Raw genomic sequence first — 16,412 nt, 5'->3', positions numbered from 1 at the left:
AGCAGCAATTTCCAATATGCATCTGGTGTTAACCCCACAGCATTGTTGGGGCAAGTTTTGTCTATGGGCTTGGGTAGTGATATTAGTTTGGGTTGATAAAGCAGTAAAATGATTACCGGGGGGGTGGGGGTCTGGCTTACTTGCTGCCCCACCACTAGGCCTAGCAAGCCTGATGAGAATCACTTTTACCTTCAAATCAGCTTTAAAATGTTTTAATGTGTTTGGCCTTACTCAGGATCCTGTTGTTCTTGCCTTTGACATTGAAACTACCAAACTCCCCTTGAAGTTTCCTGATGCAGAGACAGACCAGATCATGATGGTCTCCTACATGATTGATGGGCAGGTAATGGAACAACAGTTGCCTTTATGTTTCAGCAGCAGAGCTGGGGAGCAGGCCAGTGTTTCACCTCTGGCCAGGCTTGCTTTGCTGCACACTACTTGGTGTTTAGCCAATGGATCTGGAAATGAAATTGAAGTCTGAATGATACATGAGAACTTCATTTTGTGCTTTATGGACCCCAGCTCAGGTTGACGGTTCTCCTCCAAGGGAATTTGGAGAGCACAGAAGACATTTCTGCTGTCCTGTGTTGTCTGACTGTGGCTTCCTTTGCTGAAGCGCAGCTTTGGTCAGGAGCTGATTCCCGAACAGTTGCTTCTACCTGACAAAAGCTCTGACTGTCAAAGCATGTGGGGTTTATCCCCAGCAAGAGAAAAATGTTTCATCATTTGGACAACATTTTCTGTTTGCCTGCTAATCTGTCTCTAGTGCACAAGGAATGTGAGTCCTCCTAACTGATTCTTTGTCACCATCCTAGGGCTACCTGATCACAAACAGGGAGATTGTCTCCGAGGATATTGAAGACTTTGAGTTTACTCCCAAGCCAGAGTATGAGGGACCGTTTCGTGTCTTTAACGAACCAGATGAAGTAAGTAGTTTTTACCTGGTGGATACAGCTGCTTCTTACATGCTTGGTTCTCTTGTTGGCCAAAGATAGCTTATGCTCAGTATTCTGCTTCACTGGGAAATATGGTAGGCCCTGTAGGTTCAGTCATGCTTTCATTTCTTGGTAATAATGGTAAGACAGATCAGGTTCTGGCTAGGTGGGGAGCAGAGCAGAAGGGTGGAGCAAACTGTATTATACCCAGTGGCTGTCTGTGAAGGAAGTGAAGTTATTTCATATTTTTCCCCTTCTGTTTCATACTAGGCTCATTTAATCCAGAGGTGGTTTGAACATGTCCAGGAGACCAAACCTACTATCATTGTCACATACAATGGAGACTTCTTTGACTGGTAAGATCAGGAATGAAAACTAACCTGGTTTCTACTGGGAGAGTATGACATGAGCTGTGGGTCAGAGTCAGGTACCAGCCTCGATATCTTTCCCCTTCTGTAGCTCACAAAGGGGCTGTGTGTGATTTGCTGTATATGATCCATGCTGATTATCCAGCTAGTATGAGTAACTCAGTGAATCCTGCGTTCAGTAGCTTTGAAGTATGAACTTCTGTAGAGTCCCATTCGCTTGATCAGGGGATTGCTGAGCTAATTCTAAATCATTATCAATTTGGCAGTGGTTGTATATTGATGAGCCTAGTGTTTGAAAGTGGAGAACTGGAAAGGGGGTTCAAAAGAGAAGAGGAATAACAAGGAGGAGCAGTGGCGAGCCTTTGGGAAGCGAGATAAGATAGGTCATAGAGCTCTGCCTTCTGGTAAACGATATAAGCAATTAGCTTTGCCTCTTCGATCATCCTGTAATTCTGCGCTAAAGGAAGCTTTCACTGAGTCCAGATATGGGCTTCATCTCAAATGGTTGGTGGAGATGAAGGAAAATGGCTATTGTTTCTTCTCTTCCATACTGCCTCTTTCCTCAGGCCCTTTGTGGAAGCAAGAGCAGCAGCTCATGGAATTAATATGTATCAGGAAATTGGATTTCAGAAGGACAGCCAGGGAGAGTACAAAGCATCACAGTGCATCCACATGGACTGTCTAAGGTATCAAATGCTACCACATAACTGCATCTTAGATTTATATCAAATAATAGATTATAAAACTTTATAAATAGATAATAAATTATAGATTATAAATCTTTCTATTTTAAGATTTTATAAATCTTAGATTTACATAAAATACCTAAAGTTAATGTATTTGAACACTATACTCCTGTCTCTTCGAGGCTTGCACTTATCCTACCTCACTAGATTGGCATAGTAGTCTGTTTCTTTGCCCTGATGCTCCCCTTGGCACACTCTTCACTACAGAAGCTGTGAAGTCTTCACCATGCTAGCCTGAAGGGCTAATTCTGTTCATGCAGTCTGTTGCAGGCTTACACTAGGTGTCTGAGATCTGACCTGAGCAGCAGATAAAGAGCAGGATGAGATTAGGCCATTGTGGTTGGGCAGGGACCATATCCTGGCTCACCGGCCTGCCTGGCACAGGGAGAAGAGGAAAGGACGTGTGCAAGACACTGCAGTCTGTCTCAGAAGCTAAGGTTTTTGTGGGGGTTTCCTCCCCTGGACCAGTGTCTGAGCTTTGGAGGATGGCTGGCTGTCTTTGCAATGCTGATGGCTTCTCTTCCTGTAGTTAAATCGTTGAGGTATGAAGTGGGCATGCTGTAAATCTGAGCAATGGCAATGTTTGGATAGTGGGCTTGTCCTGGTCAGGATTTCAGTGCATTAGGAGAGATGCAGAATGTGCAGCCTCTTATTCCACTGCTCTTGGATCCTCTGCTCTCAGCTGTCCTTGTTCTGTCTGAAGTCAAGGTCCTGTTTGCATGCCTGAGCCCTTTCTGAAGGTAAGGGCTGGCTTCTGTGCACAGATTGGCATTTTCATTGTTCTGTCCAGGTGGGTGAAGAGAGACAGTTACCTCCCAGTGGGAAGTCACAACCTGAAAGCAGCAGCTAAAGCAAAGCTGGGCTATGATCCAGTGGAGCTGGACCCTGAAGAGATGTGCCGGATGGCTACAGAGGAGCCTCAGGTATTCCCTCCCTGTGCTGTATCTCCTATGAGCAATTGGAAAACAATCCATGGAAGTCTACAGCACCTGCAATATCACTGAGTCTTAAAGTATTACAGAATGTCTTTGCTTAAAGCAGTGATTTTTGAGAAATTAACTCAATCTGTTTCTCCAAATTTTAGATATCTTTGAAGCACTTGAGCTTGTGAGGAGAAAGGAGGGGATTTCTTTGAAGTGTTTCTAACAGAGGCATTGCACTGCATACTATTTACATCAGTGCAAGGTGTCAGATATCACCTGAATTAGGAACACCATGACTTTCTGGAGGGACATAAAACAGGCTTACTGCTCAAGGTTGTTGCAGCAGAGCAGGTTATGGACAAAGGCATGGGGTATATAGTTGGACGAGATGACCTTGAAGGTCTTTTCCAACCTGTAACTTCCAATTCTGTGATTTCTGCTGAAGCTCTCAAGGGTTCAAGCCCATCTTTGCATGCCTGGAGTAGCCTCCTGACTGCAGCATCTGTGCAGATACATGCATTGAGCTCATCTTCACTATTTCTTTAATTCAAAACTGGCGCATAGCTATGCAATTAGAGCTATAGCAGGATGTCCTTCTAAGCCAACAGAAAATTATTTACTTCCTAGGATATGTAGAAGTATGCCTTTCCCTTCTGCCTGATGATATGGGCATGTACAGCAGGAAACAGTAAAAGATTGTTTTCATTGAGTTGCTGTATCATATATGATAGGGACTAATTTGGCTCTCATCCTTCCCCAACAGACCCTGGCCACTTATTCAGTGTCCGACGCAGTTGCTACCTATTACATGTATATGAAGTATGTGCATCCTTTCATTTTTGCATTGTGCACCATCATTCCCATGGAGCCTGATGAGGTGAGTGCACTCCTGAAATGACAAATTGCCTGCTGGGCAAAGAGCTGCATCCCCCACAACACAGTGATGCACTGGCAAAAGGACAGATTCCTACTGCCTAGGTCCATTCCCATCCATGACAGTAAAGGAGGGAGAGTGGACTTGGAGGCTACTCCATTTTCCTCCACAGTCCTTGGGCATTTCAAGGGCCCATGAACTGGTGGTGCCCAGATTCAGCTGATTTTTACTTGGGACTGTAGCCATGAAAAAGCTGGATCTCCTGATCACTATTCTGTCCTTGGCTTTAGGGAGGATCATAGACAGGAAGCTGTCTATGCTGAACACATAGAAAATGTCCCTTTGTCCTCACACTGGTGTATTTTATAAAGGCTCCATATGGTGGAGCAGGGTCAGAAGACAGACAACAGCAGACATTTGGATGTCTTTATGCTGTGATTATGCATAGACTGCTATGAGCTCTAACTCTGACAGTGCATCAGCCATCGCTGTCTTCCTATAAAGTATTCCTGCATAGCTGAAGCAAAGGAGTTTTGATTTTTTCCCTACTCTGATCATTCTGGCCTTGCGCAGCAGTACTGCTTGCTGCATGGTGTAATCACAAGTTTGTCACCAGCTGAAACCTTTCAGTTCACTGGTATGGCAGCAGGGCTGGCCTGTTACCACCAGCACTCTGTACAGCACTTCTTTTTGAGTCCAGATTTGATGTCTCTCTTGCAGGTGTTACGGAAGGGTTCTGGGACACTGTGTGAGGCACTGCTGATGGTTCAAGCCTATCACGCCAACATCATCTTCCCCAACAAGCAGGAGCAGGAGTTTAACAAACTCACAGAGGATGGACATGTGCTGGACTCGGAGACATATGTAGGAGGCCACGTGGAAGCACTGGAATCGGGAGTTTTTCGCAGTGACATCCCCTGCCGCTTCAAAATGGTAAAGGGCCTTGCAACAATCTTCTGTCTCCTTGTGTGCTGAGCGTGGTGGTCTGGAATTATCTCCACTGGTATTAACGTTCCCTGTCTGCTTTTGCTGGGGATGGGCAATACCTCCTATACTCTAGGAGACCCTATATTCTGCTTGAACACCTGAAGGTGCTTGGAGCTGAGCTGCAAAGGGATGTGAACTCTTTGTGGCCTCAAACTGACCATCTGCCCCATCCCGGGGGGAGCCAGTGTTTACAGCAAGAGAAAGGAGTGAAGTGATTTTGTTTGGTTTTAAGCCAGTGGTCCTTGGAAGAGATGCCTCTGTCTTCCTGTGCCCTTGGGATTCTGTCTTCCCTGTCCTTCTGCTTCCCAAACCAAGCTTCTTTTGAACCCTTGCTTGGACCCCCTTCACCTGGTTAAAGCTGCTATGTTATCTCTGTCACCTTCCCCTCTGAGATGCATGCTTTGTGCTCATGGACTAAGTTTTTAGAGGCAGCTCTGCTCTGCTGTGTGGTGCACCACACTTTGCTGTATGCTTCAGTGGCTCTCAGCTAATAAATGATCACAGGGGAACATGCGCCACATGTATAAAAGGATCCTTCCTGTTCAGTCATCTCTCTCATGACAAGTGCTGCACCGTTAAATACAAATATACTCTGCTGCTCGTTAGCTGTCCTATGAGGCCTCCTATGCAGGAGAGCTCCAGAGCCTGAGGAGCCGACCTTGTCCCTTGCCTGTGTTGGGTTTTTGCTCCACTGTTAGTGGCCTAGACCTTTGACAGTGCCTTGACATGTTGTCCTATGCTTTGGTCTCCAAAGTCGGGCCAGGACACCAGCAGTGCCTCCTCCAGGCAGTGCCGGGGTGGCCGTCTGTCCTGGAAGCAGTCTCAGTGCTGATTCCGTGCCCCTGCAGAATCCTGCTGCCTTTGACTTCTTGGTGCAGCATGTGGAGAAGACACTCCGGCATGCTATTGAGGAGGAGGAGGGTTTGCCATTGGATCAAGTCACCAACTTCCAGGAGGTAAGTTGTTCAAGCCCTGACGTGCAGGGCATGTCTGGGCTTTCTGGGGAAAGCTGTGCTGAGAGGCTGGAGCTGCAGCGTGGCCGTGTCCTGTGCACATAGGTCGGTGTTGTGTAATGGGTGTCTTCAGCTCTAAGCTCTGCTATGCGTATGTCCGTGACTTATTTCCAGTTTCAATAGGGAACATAGGCATAGGCTGGGGGCAAGGCTGTGACTTTTCCTTATCCTGAAAGTATCTGAGAGGTTTCACATTTAAAGTTCCTGTTTGAAATCATTTTATACTCTGTGGAGAAAGCCAAAGAAATTTTATCTACAACCACCTGCAAGGTAGATGATGATAACGGATGTTCTAAGCAGCCACCTCCTCCAGCCACTCCAGCCCAAGATTCTCCTCCCCAGCTGCTGGAACCCAGACTGGCCATCCAGGGTCTCTTGCCCCAGCTGCACGATTTGACTGCTACTTTCCCATTTGCAGGTTCAACCACTAGCAAAGCTGAGCAGAGATCTGAGAGGATTTAGTGAACAGATAGGACAGACTGTGGTGATCAGGCCCAGAACTCAGCTAAGGGCACCGAATGGCTGTTTTACTCACAACCAGCCCCTGCTATGCCCTTTTCTGTCTATTCCCTGACTTGGTTCCTTCCCAGACCCATCCTGTAAACATTCATTCATAAGTTTCATGTAGTCCCACAGGCTGCTCCTTAAATATCACAAATCCTCATGTTTCTCCTGTTTCTTCCCTTATTAGGTACAAATTCCAGGGTTGGCCCTCTCCAAAGCTGTGCCTGGAGTTTGTTAATGGCCCCTCAGTTATTGACTGGAGACTCTGGTTGTTGGCATTGTCTCCATTGTTCCATGTGCACTGAAAAGGTCCTTGGTCCTTGATCGGCCCTTGATAACCTCTAGGAGCAGATGCTCTCCATTTCCACACCTTTTGCTGATAAAGCCTACCATGGAGGTCCAAAACAAAACCGTACATGACAGTGGAGTCCTACTGCTGCTCTTCCTAATGCTTCTCCTTTGGTCCTTTAAATACTTCCCCATCCCCCAGAGTCAGTGGCATGTGTAGAAAGACCGAATTCAACATGTATTTGGCTCCTTACCTCCCTATCAGAGTTTCACTTCTTTGTCTCCCCACAGGTTTGTGACGAAATCAAAGTCAAACTGAATTCCCTGAAGGATGTCCCTAACAGAATTGAGTGTCCCCTTATCTACCATTTAGACGTGGGGGCCATGTACCCCAACATCATTCTGACCAACAGATTGCAGGTGGGTAACATCAGGAAAGTCTCTCCTATTTTGTCTTTCAGAAGATCTCTCTGGTCCCTCTGATTTGATCCCCTTAACAGCAGATCCCATCTCTGCTCAAGTCGGGGCATCAAGTAAGGGTGGGTCTAAAATTCAGTCAAACTGCCATGGATGTCAGGTCTGCAGAGCAGAAAGGTCTGTCAGAGGTAGAGCTAAAGGTTCAGGTAGGACTCTTCCAAACAAACAAATGAAACATCTATTGTTTTTGCTGTAACTTGTGTTTCTGTTCTCTGAGAAGCAGAACTTACAGTATATCATCTCTTTGCTCATACATGTGCTCTTTTGCCACCCAACACCTGTTCAGTTTTGACATGAATCATGGTTTAAAAGCAGAGCTGTGTCCTCTAACATCTGCATGTCTCTTACTTGTTTTCCAGCCCTCAGCAATAGTAGATGAGGCCACATGTGCTGCCTGTGACTTCAACAAGCCAGGTGCCAACTGTCAGCGCCGGATGACATGGCAGTGGAGAGGAGAATTCAGTAAGTACAAAAAGGACCTTGCTATCCAACTCAGTGAGGCTGAGACTAATTCCTGCTTCTCCCCTGGAAAACTCATAGTTGCTTTTCTTTGCAGTGCCTGCAAGCCGCAGTGAGTATCACCGCATCCAGCAGCAGCTGGAATCTGAGAAGTTCCCTTCACTGTACCCCGATGGAGCACCCCGGGCCTTCCACGAGCTCTCCCGTGAAGAACAGGCCAAGTATGAGAAGAAGCGACTGGCAGGTAGAAGTCAATGTCATGATCTGGAGTAGTGTTTTGCAACCTAAACTGTAAATGGTGTGCATCAATAATTGGTGCTTTGGGGTTAGCTTGCTCATGCTGGATCAGATCAAGTCTGATCTCAAACTACGCAATGAAAATTCTCCAGGATCCCAGCCTGGGGTGCCTTCACACTTTCCAAAGAGAGGACGGGCACCCATACCTGTGTCGGCTTTTCTCTTTTTGTCTGCTGAGAGCCATGGATTTGAGTTCAAACATGAATGACTCAGTTTTGAAGGGTACTAATTAAAGACATTCATAATTAATGAAACGGAAACATCACATTGTCCCTGCACCTAGAGTGATGAAGCATCCAGCTAGGTGGGGACTGTGAGCAGAGCCTGGATTTGTGGATGGTCCATATGGATGTGCAAGCATCAGGATGACTTTGTTTCCCCATCTGTCCCTGTGTCTCGGTAAAGAGATGCTGCTTCTCTCCACACTGCTATCTTCCTTCTCCTCCCTTTGTAGTAGGACTGTCTCTCTGCTCACACATGCCTGATGGTTATCTGTACTGAAAGAACCTTTCCTGGACCGCTTCACTGTGGATCTGCTGGGAGTGCCCTGATGCAGTTCTGTCCAGCCCTGTCCATCCTCTCTGTCCACAGTTGGGGCACTGACCCCTGAGAAGCTCCTTCTGTTTATTTCCTTAACTAGATTATTGCCGGAAGGCCTATAAGAAGATCCACGTCACCAAGGTGGAGGAGCGGGTCACCACCATCTGCCAGCGAGAGAATTCTTTCTATGTGGACACTGTGCGAGCTTTCAGGGACCGTCGCTATGAGTTCAAGGGGCTGCACAAGGTATTGGGCTTGAATTCTGGTTTTGTTTGTCTCCCCGAGGATGGGGAGTTTTCATCTCTCACCTGGAGCCCTAAAGGATGGCATTGTTTGGTCTTTGTATTCAGTAGGGAAACGATGGATTTCCTGACAGTAGTCACAACCTCTGTGTCAGGAAACAAATCTAGATTGCCGGTTTTACTGGATTTAGCAAATGCTTAGTTCAGCTGTTCTGTCTGGCCTGTGTTCAGTTTCAGGCATTCTTCCTAAGCTGAAAATGGGATATACTGAGAGCAAAATCTAGACCTCAGGTCAAGAAAGAAGGAGAGAAGCACATTCCAGTTCTCAGCTTTTTGGAGCCTGTGATAGAGAGGACTGGGGCATGTTATTGTTAAATTATGTTGAAGGAAATGACAGGGCCTTGGGACTCTGCCTATGAAAGAATTCATTAAGGAGCCGTTTGCTCTGTGGTTTCTCTTTGATGCTTCTTTTGCCATGAATCGTGGAGCTTGCTGAGAGGTTTATTCTACACAAGGGGTTCTGCTGTCAAACTAGATGCTATCTATTGCTGCAGGCAGTGTATTCAGGTCTTGCCCACACAACACATGGTGCAGCACAACTGATGCAGGAAGACAGCTCTGCTGGTGCGGCTTGACTTCTGATAATAGCTTTCAGTTGAGGCTACTGTTGTGAGCCCCTCCTACCAAGTGGCATACTGCCTATGGGCAACTCCTTGTCAGATGCAGAAGGAAAAGGGGTATTTAGTTAATGCTAGTGTTCCCACTGCTCTTTAGCAGTGGTACTGGTCTAGAGCTCTAATGTCATAGTGGGACTTGGGGGGAACCAGCCTGCATACTGTTACTGCCAGTAGTGACGTGTGGGACTGCTCTGACTCTGCCTGTCGCTCCCAGGTGTGGAAGAAGAAGCTGTCTGCAGCTGTGGAGATGGGAGATGCCTCTGAAGTGAAACGCTGCAAGAACATGGAGATCCTCTATGATTCACTGCAGCTGGCACACAAGTGCATCCTCAATTCTTTCTACGGCTATGTCATGCGGAAAGGGTGAGTCTCGCCCGTGGTTGTTGCTGGAGTCCTCCAGAGAGGATCCTTGAAAACCAGGATTATTTTTGGAAGGCTGTCACTTGCTTCACCTGCTTCTGAAGCACAAGATGATGATGGGTGATCCCTGGAATACTTTTTCCTCTTGCTTCTATTAATGACTTCTAATCTTTGAGACCTCTCCTAGACAAGACCCTGTGGCTTTGAGCAACAAGTGTCGGCATTCTTGTCTATTAGTGTTTTTTCAGCTTTTCTGGTCATGAAGAGGGGAAGGAGAGCAATCTACCAAGGCCCAGTGTTGCTGTGTTTCTTGTGCTTCTTTCTCTGCACGTCCTCCTGACCTTTCCCATAGATGGGTTTGAGGTAGCACTGCATGCTCGTCACTTAAACTCCTTTGTTCACAGAGCTCGCTGGTACTCCATGGAAATGGCTGGGATTGTCTGCTTCACCGGAGCAAATATTATCACACAGGCCAGGGAACTGATTGAGCAGATTGGGTGAGTATGTGCTGAGCTGGGAAAGAAAGGTGCTTCTGCATGTGGTGTGAGAAAATGGGTAAGAGCAGGATTGGGCTGTGTGGAGTAGAGGACTAGTGGAACAGATGTGGGAGCACATTAGTTGCTGAAAGATCAGGTACTTAGTGTTGCAGATTGGGATTGCTGACACTGCTGTGGTTTGTTGCATTACAAGGGCTCCCTTTGCAGAAGGGACTGGAAAGTGGATGCAACAGGCTGTGTCCCCTGTGCAGGCAGAAGCAGAGCAGTTCTTTGGCTTATTATCCACTCTCCTGGATGATCTTTCTTCCTTCCTTAGGAGACCTCTGGAACTGGATACAGATGGGATTTGGTGTGTCCTTCCTAACAGCTTCCCAGAAAACTTTGTCATCAAGTCAACCAATGCCAAGAAGCCAAAGGTGACAATCTCCTACCCAGGTGCTATGCTGAACATCTTGGTGAAGGTGAGTCTTGCATACATCCAGGCCAGCTCTGCAGTCTGGGGAAAAAAATGGGGGACTGGTAAGGTGAGAAAGTATTTTGCTTTTCTATGGGCCTGCGAGACAGCTGGACTGTTCTTGCAAGCAGAGTTGGCAACAGAGGCAGTAGAGTATGCCTCTGTATTCTGGAGTTTGGCCCAGCATGGAGAAGGGGCTCTATTTTGTCTCTGCTCCCTGTGTAACAAGCAAATGTTGAGGCTGGTAGCTTTGCTTGCTACACAGATGTTCTCTGATATGGACAGCATATAAGTGGAGGGAGAGGCTCTGATATCCCTGCAGCTGAGAGGGTGGTGTACAAAAGACTGGGGTTGATGTGCACTCATCTATCATGAAATTGTAGAATGGTTTGGATTGGAAGGGACCTTAAAGATCACCTAGTTCCAACCCCCTTGCCGTGGGCAGGGACACCTTCCACTAGACCAGGCTGCTCAAAGCCTCATTCAACCTGGCCTTAAACACTTCCAGGGATGGGGGATCCACAGCTTCTCTGGGCAACCTGTTCCAGTGCCTCACTACCCTCAGAGTAAAGGATTTCTTCCTAATATCTTATCTAAATATACCCTCTTTTAGTTTAGCGCCATTACCCCTTGTCTTATCACTACAATCCATGATAAAGAGTCCTTCCCTGTCTTTCCTATATGCCCCTTTTAGGTATTGGAAGGCCTCTATAAGGTCTCCCTGGAGCCTTCTCTTCTGCAGGCTAAATAATCCCAACTCTCTCAGCATTTCTTCATAGCAGAGATGTTCCAACCCTCTGAAGCAGGCTGCCAGTAGCAGTGGGAGTCCAGACTAGTGCAAGGTTCAAACCCATCCTCAAGCTTCTGTGTCTGTAAGACAATAGAAACAACTTATAGGGTCTAAAGAATTTTTCTTCTCAGCAGCCAGGTCAGATGCTTTGATTTTTGGGGCCTGCCTGCTAACTTGTACTGTAGCTTTCTAGAGAGATGCTCAGTGATACCTTCAGATAGGATGTGCCTGAAGGGCATCTCTTGATATAACCAGCCCAGCTGTTGAGTGAAGTTTTCTCTTGGGGCTGTGCCTACAGGAAGGCTTCACAAATGATCAGTACCAAGAACTGGAGGACCCAACCTCTCTCACCTATGTCACACGCTCAGAGAACAGCATCTTCTTTGAAGTGGATGGACCATACCTGGCCATGATCCTCCCAGCTTCCAAGGAGGAGGGCAAGAAGCTGAAGAAAAGGTAAGACTTCAAATCTTGAAATGCTGTTATGTCCCCATGGTTGTTGCCTCTGAGCTGCCAGCATGTTTCATTTGCTTGCTTGAAATGGCAAGCTCTATATGTCAGATCCATCTTTGAATCCAGTTACGTACTTGTCTCCGTTAACATGCTATGGCAATAAATTTTAGAAAATAATAGTGAAACAACATTTCTCCAGCTTGCTGACCCAACATAGTCTCCCTGTTTAGCTGTAAGGTGTACATAGAACTTCGACTTTCCTTCTGAGGACTTTTAATATTTCTTATACTCTACCTAATCTCTTTTAAACTCACTAGTTCTGGTCTTTCTGTCTCTCAGGAGTTCCACTGATTATTTTCCGTGAGGTTTCCCCATTGTTTTCTATTTGGAGAAGGGAATAGGTCTTGCTGTTATCACATTATAGGTAAACAGTTGTGGTCAAATTTTACTGATTTTTTTTTTTTTTTTTCCACAGCAACCTAAACCATAATACCAGCAATCACTAGCTACAGTGGTGCCCATAGGCCTAGGTCTGAATTCAAAAATTGCCATTGCCATCCTCCAGTCCCGAAAACACCCCATTTGTTTGTGCTTTTTGCCCTGTCAGACAAGTTTTGGCATCTGCATCTAGCATCTCCTGTCAGTGCCTTCCCATGAGAAGCAAGTCCCTGCCACAGAAGTCAAGCTGAGGAGGAGCTCTGAATGGATGCTGTGCATAGGACATCTCATGGGCATCTCAATGCGCATCTTGTCTCAGGGACCGTTGATTTCCTGTAGTTTCAGGATGTTGGCAAGTGCACTTATTCCTCGGTCATACTCAAATAGAAATAGTATAGAGGTGGCTGGCAGGCACCATCATCAGTGGGGGAAGTGAAGGGTGCATTTATAGGAACTGGTTCAGGTGTGAGGAGGGCTGGCAAAGCGGCATAGACTTGAGTATCATCTCTCTTCCCTTAGCTGAGCTTCCTGTAACGTTTATCTTGAGACCTATGTACAAATAATAGGCAGGGGAAAAGCAGAAATAGGGTAATGTATTCTTATAGTCACATCACTAGCTATATTCAGTTTCCTCTGAATTGTTTTGCCAGCAGCCCCTCTTCTTTTTTCTAAGCTTACAAACTTTTTTTTCTTTTTCTCTAAAGCTCTTCTCTTCCACTTTCCCACCCATTTATCCTTTCTCTCACCTCATGGCCTTTTCTTGTGTGCAATTACCAACATTTTCTTAGTTGGTATTAATGAGCTGGGGCATGAGCTGATGTGCTTTTGCAGGCCAAGCTGAAACAATTTGTAGAGCTACCATAAATTCTCCAAGATCATCCTAGTAAAAGAGCACCGCAGCTTAGTTTAACTTGCCTGATGGCTGCCCGGTGTGGCACTTCTGGGAGAAGGGCCCTGGCAGGAGGAGAGCAATCAGGGTCCTGGGAAACACGTCCCAAGGCCAGAGGGCAGGTTTTGCACAGGCTGTGTGTCCTAGGTACGCGGTGTTCAACGAGGATGGGTCCCTGGCTGAGCTGAAGGGGTTTGAGGTGAAGCGACGAGGTGAGCTGCAGCTTGTGAAGATATTCCAGTCTTCGGTATTTGAGGCCTTTCTGAAAGGCACCACCCTGGAGGAGGTCTACGCTTCTGTGGCCAAGGTGGCCGATTACTGGCTAGACGTGCTGTACAGCAAGGTAGGCATTCCTCTGCAGGTTGTCTGTCCCTTGTGCATCTGTGCTCCCAAGATGGGGCCGGAAAAAAGGTGTAAAAGCTGATTGGACTCTGTGGGAGGGTGGACTTTGTTTGCAGGGAGGTGGTGGACTGTTGTGCCTCTGGTCATTTCTATCTTATTTCGGCTGCATTGGCTCTCTAGGGCTGCAGCTCAGTGTCTTTTAGTGCAATGGCTCTTCTAGCTCGTCTTTTCTAGCTGTTAGTGGGGGGGTAAGTGTTGTGCTTCTCCAGTCATCTCTTTCATGGAACTGGTCTGGCGGCCCTCATCCCCTGAGGATGTTATCTAAGGGCATTTGCTGAGGCAGAGAATGACAGAGCCACTTGCCTGTGGAGTGTTTTATGAGAAGCATGGAGAGCTATGAAGAAAATGGTGAGAGCAGAGAAAAGAAAACGTAGCCTCAGATACTGGGGTTCAGGAAAGACTGTGAGCTCAGCTGGGGAGTTCCTTGGGACCACTTTCAATTTTTGCAATGACCTGGTACCACAAATTCTTGGTGAGCCGAACTCTGCAGCACCAGGTTAACAATTCAGAGTGGTGCTACCACAGCCCAGCCACAGGACAAACTCTGATAAAAGCCTTAAACCCAGGCCAGACATATTTAATGGGTCACATTGACAACTGGAACAGAGGGCAATTTCCAAACTCGTTATGAAGAGAGCCACATCAGCTGCATATGGGCATTCCCTGTAGCTAACAGCAGCAAAGTTTGATCATTTGGTTCTTGCTAGCGTTTTTGTGTCCCCCACCTCCCCTTTTCAGGCTGCCAACATGCCTGATTCAGAGCTGTTTGAGCTGATCTCGGAGAACCGTTCCATGTCTCGCAAGCTGGAGGACTATGGGGAGCAGAAATCCACCTCCATCAGCACTGCCAAGCGCCTGGCAGAATTCCTGGGAGACCAGATGGTAAAGGATGCAGGGCTGAGCTGCCGGTTCATCATTTCCAAGAAACCAGAAGGGTCTCCAGTCACTGAGAGGTAAACCTGTCTTGAGGGGACAAGGCTTTTGATAGCTTGTGGGCAACTACAAGGGAAGGGCAGGGTAGCAGCACCTAAGCGAGTTGGTGCTGTGTGACCACATGCTTGCCTGCCTGCTGGCTTGGACTGTGAACAAGGCTAGCAATTTGTAACACTGTGCAGCTGCTGTGCAGTGGCCTAGCAGGAGAAGAGGAGAATCCCTGAGGGTCTCTGCAGTATGGGAGAGGGGATCCTGTGCAGCCAGAGCCTTAGTCCTGCTGGGTAGTAAGTGCTTCCCTGCCTTTTCCAGGGCCATCCCCCTTGCCATCTTCCAAGCAGAGCCCACTGTACGGAAACATTACCTCCGGAAATGGCTGAAGAGCCCCTCGCTACAGGACTTCAACATTCGTGCAGTGAGTTGAGCAACTCTGGGGAGCAGCACGGCCTGTGGCTCTGTTACAACAGCTCCTCCCTTTGGAGGCACTGCATGGGCAGCAGCTATTTGTGCTCACAGATTGCTGTGGAAGGTCCCTAGGGAAATGTCCGATGCTGCATCTTACCAGCAAAACCTAAATTTGCACCCTTCTGCTGCACTTTTTTCACTATCCACTGCTCCACCCTGTTTGCAGATCCTGGACTGGGACTACTACATTGAGAGACTAGGCAGCACCATCCAGAAAATCATTACTATTCCTGCAGCTCTGCAGCAGGTACAGGAGTACAGGGTTGCAGGTCCGGGGTGGTGGGAGGGTGTGTGGAGGGCATTGGTCAGGGAACTCTGTAATTTGGGGATGTTCCCCAGGTAAAGAACCCGGTGCCACGAGTCCGGCACCCTGACTGGCTGCATAAGAAACTCCTGGAGAAGAACGATGTGTACAAACAAAAAAAAATCAATGAACTCTTCACTTCTGAAGGCAAGAGACAGGTAATGAGGGTGAGGGAAGGATGCTGGCTGTGCTGAGCACGTGTTTCTGCACCCATGTCTTCCTGCTGTCTTTTCCTCTCAGGTCCTTGCCAATCAGCCCCAGGAGGGAACACCCAGCTCACAGATTAGTGACATAGAGGATTTTGGGGTTGCCAAGACCCTTCAGCCATCAATTCCCATTGCAAATAAACGGAAGCGAGTCCCTATGGCAGAGGAAAGCCAACAGATGTCCCAGAGCCTGGAGCTATCCCAGTCCTGGCGAGAGATCCTGGGCCCACCTCCCCCCATGGGTACCAGCAAGGTAGGCAAAGCAGGGGGTGCAGGAGCAGACCAGAAGACATCCTGGGGTTGTATGCTTCTACCAGAGCAGCTTGGGTACCACCTGGAGCAATCTGTGGGTCTTCTGAAATCCTCTCTACTTCCATGGCTTAGGGCTACAAAAAGAAATAGAACTGGGAGAGGCCCACTAACAGAGAAAATGGGGGCAGTGACAACTTCCCAGCTGTAGCAAGGACACGATCCAGTCTTGGCTGTGCACAACTTGGAGTTGCGTGGCTAGGAAGCATAGACTGGTTTCTATGGCTCCTGTTCACGTATGCTGTCAATCCGCTTAGGAGCAGCACCTGGTGTGGCTGCGCTACCACAAGAAGAAATGGGAGCTGCAGGCTCGACAGCGGCAGGAGCGGCGGAAGAGGCGGCGTCTGGAGGATGGCAGGGTGGCCACAGGCGGAGGAGTGGTCCGTGATGCCCTCTCCAAAGGGCTGAGCAACTACCTGCGTAGGACTGCGCGGAGCATCCTGGACTTACCCTGGCAGATTGTGCAGGTACCAGGTGCCCACAAGCCCCCACTGCGTGTGTCTGCCCCAGGGAACAACTTAGGGCCCTAAACTACTTGCCTTTGCTAAACTACTTGCCTTTGTTTAAACTACTATTTTATATTTG

General features: G+C 47.6%; 1 protein-coding gene across 1 annotated transcript in view; it reads left to right on the top strand.

The window, feature by feature from the left end:
- Window positions 1-16,412, top strand: part of POLE (DNA polymerase epsilon, catalytic subunit) — a 50,876-nt gene that overhangs the window by 21,797 nt on the left and 12,667 nt on the right. Inside the window, exons 9-31 of the mRNA XM_050714265.1 lie at window positions 236-343; window positions 816-926; window positions 1,206-1,291; window positions 1,870-1,989; window positions 2,840-2,972; window positions 3,736-3,849; window positions 4,567-4,779; window positions 5,682-5,789; window positions 6,930-7,058; window positions 7,475-7,577; window positions 7,672-7,818; window positions 8,512-8,657; window positions 9,545-9,693; window positions 10,095-10,187; window positions 10,504-10,648; window positions 11,730-11,887; window positions 13,359-13,554; window positions 14,352-14,566; window positions 14,856-14,958; window positions 15,175-15,255; window positions 15,348-15,470; window positions 15,553-15,771; window positions 16,085-16,294. Of these exons, the coding sequence (XP_050570222.1) occupies window positions 236-343; window positions 816-926; window positions 1,206-1,291; window positions 1,870-1,989; window positions 2,840-2,972; window positions 3,736-3,849; window positions 4,567-4,779; window positions 5,682-5,789; window positions 6,930-7,058; window positions 7,475-7,577; window positions 7,672-7,818; window positions 8,512-8,657; window positions 9,545-9,693; window positions 10,095-10,187; window positions 10,504-10,648; window positions 11,730-11,887; window positions 13,359-13,554; window positions 14,352-14,566; window positions 14,856-14,958; window positions 15,175-15,255; window positions 15,348-15,470; window positions 15,553-15,771; window positions 16,085-16,294 (3,210 nt within the window). The remainder of the gene's footprint in view (window positions 1-235; window positions 344-815; window positions 927-1,205; window positions 1,292-1,869; window positions 1,990-2,839; window positions 2,973-3,735; window positions 3,850-4,566; window positions 4,780-5,681; window positions 5,790-6,929; window positions 7,059-7,474; window positions 7,578-7,671; window positions 7,819-8,511; window positions 8,658-9,544; window positions 9,694-10,094; window positions 10,188-10,503; window positions 10,649-11,729; window positions 11,888-13,358; window positions 13,555-14,351; window positions 14,567-14,855; window positions 14,959-15,174; window positions 15,256-15,347; window positions 15,471-15,552; window positions 15,772-16,084; window positions 16,295-16,412) is intronic.

Source organism: Cygnus atratus, chromosome 17 (assembly GCF_013377495.2).
Source record: "Cygnus atratus isolate AKBS03 ecotype Queensland, Australia chromosome 17, CAtr_DNAZoo_HiC_assembly, whole genome shotgun sequence".
Lineage (NCBI taxonomy): Eukaryota > Metazoa > Chordata > Aves > Anseriformes > Anatidae > Cygnus > Cygnus atratus.
Note: the sequence above shows the minus strand (reverse complement) of the source record. Positions and strands in the feature narration are given on the sequence as shown.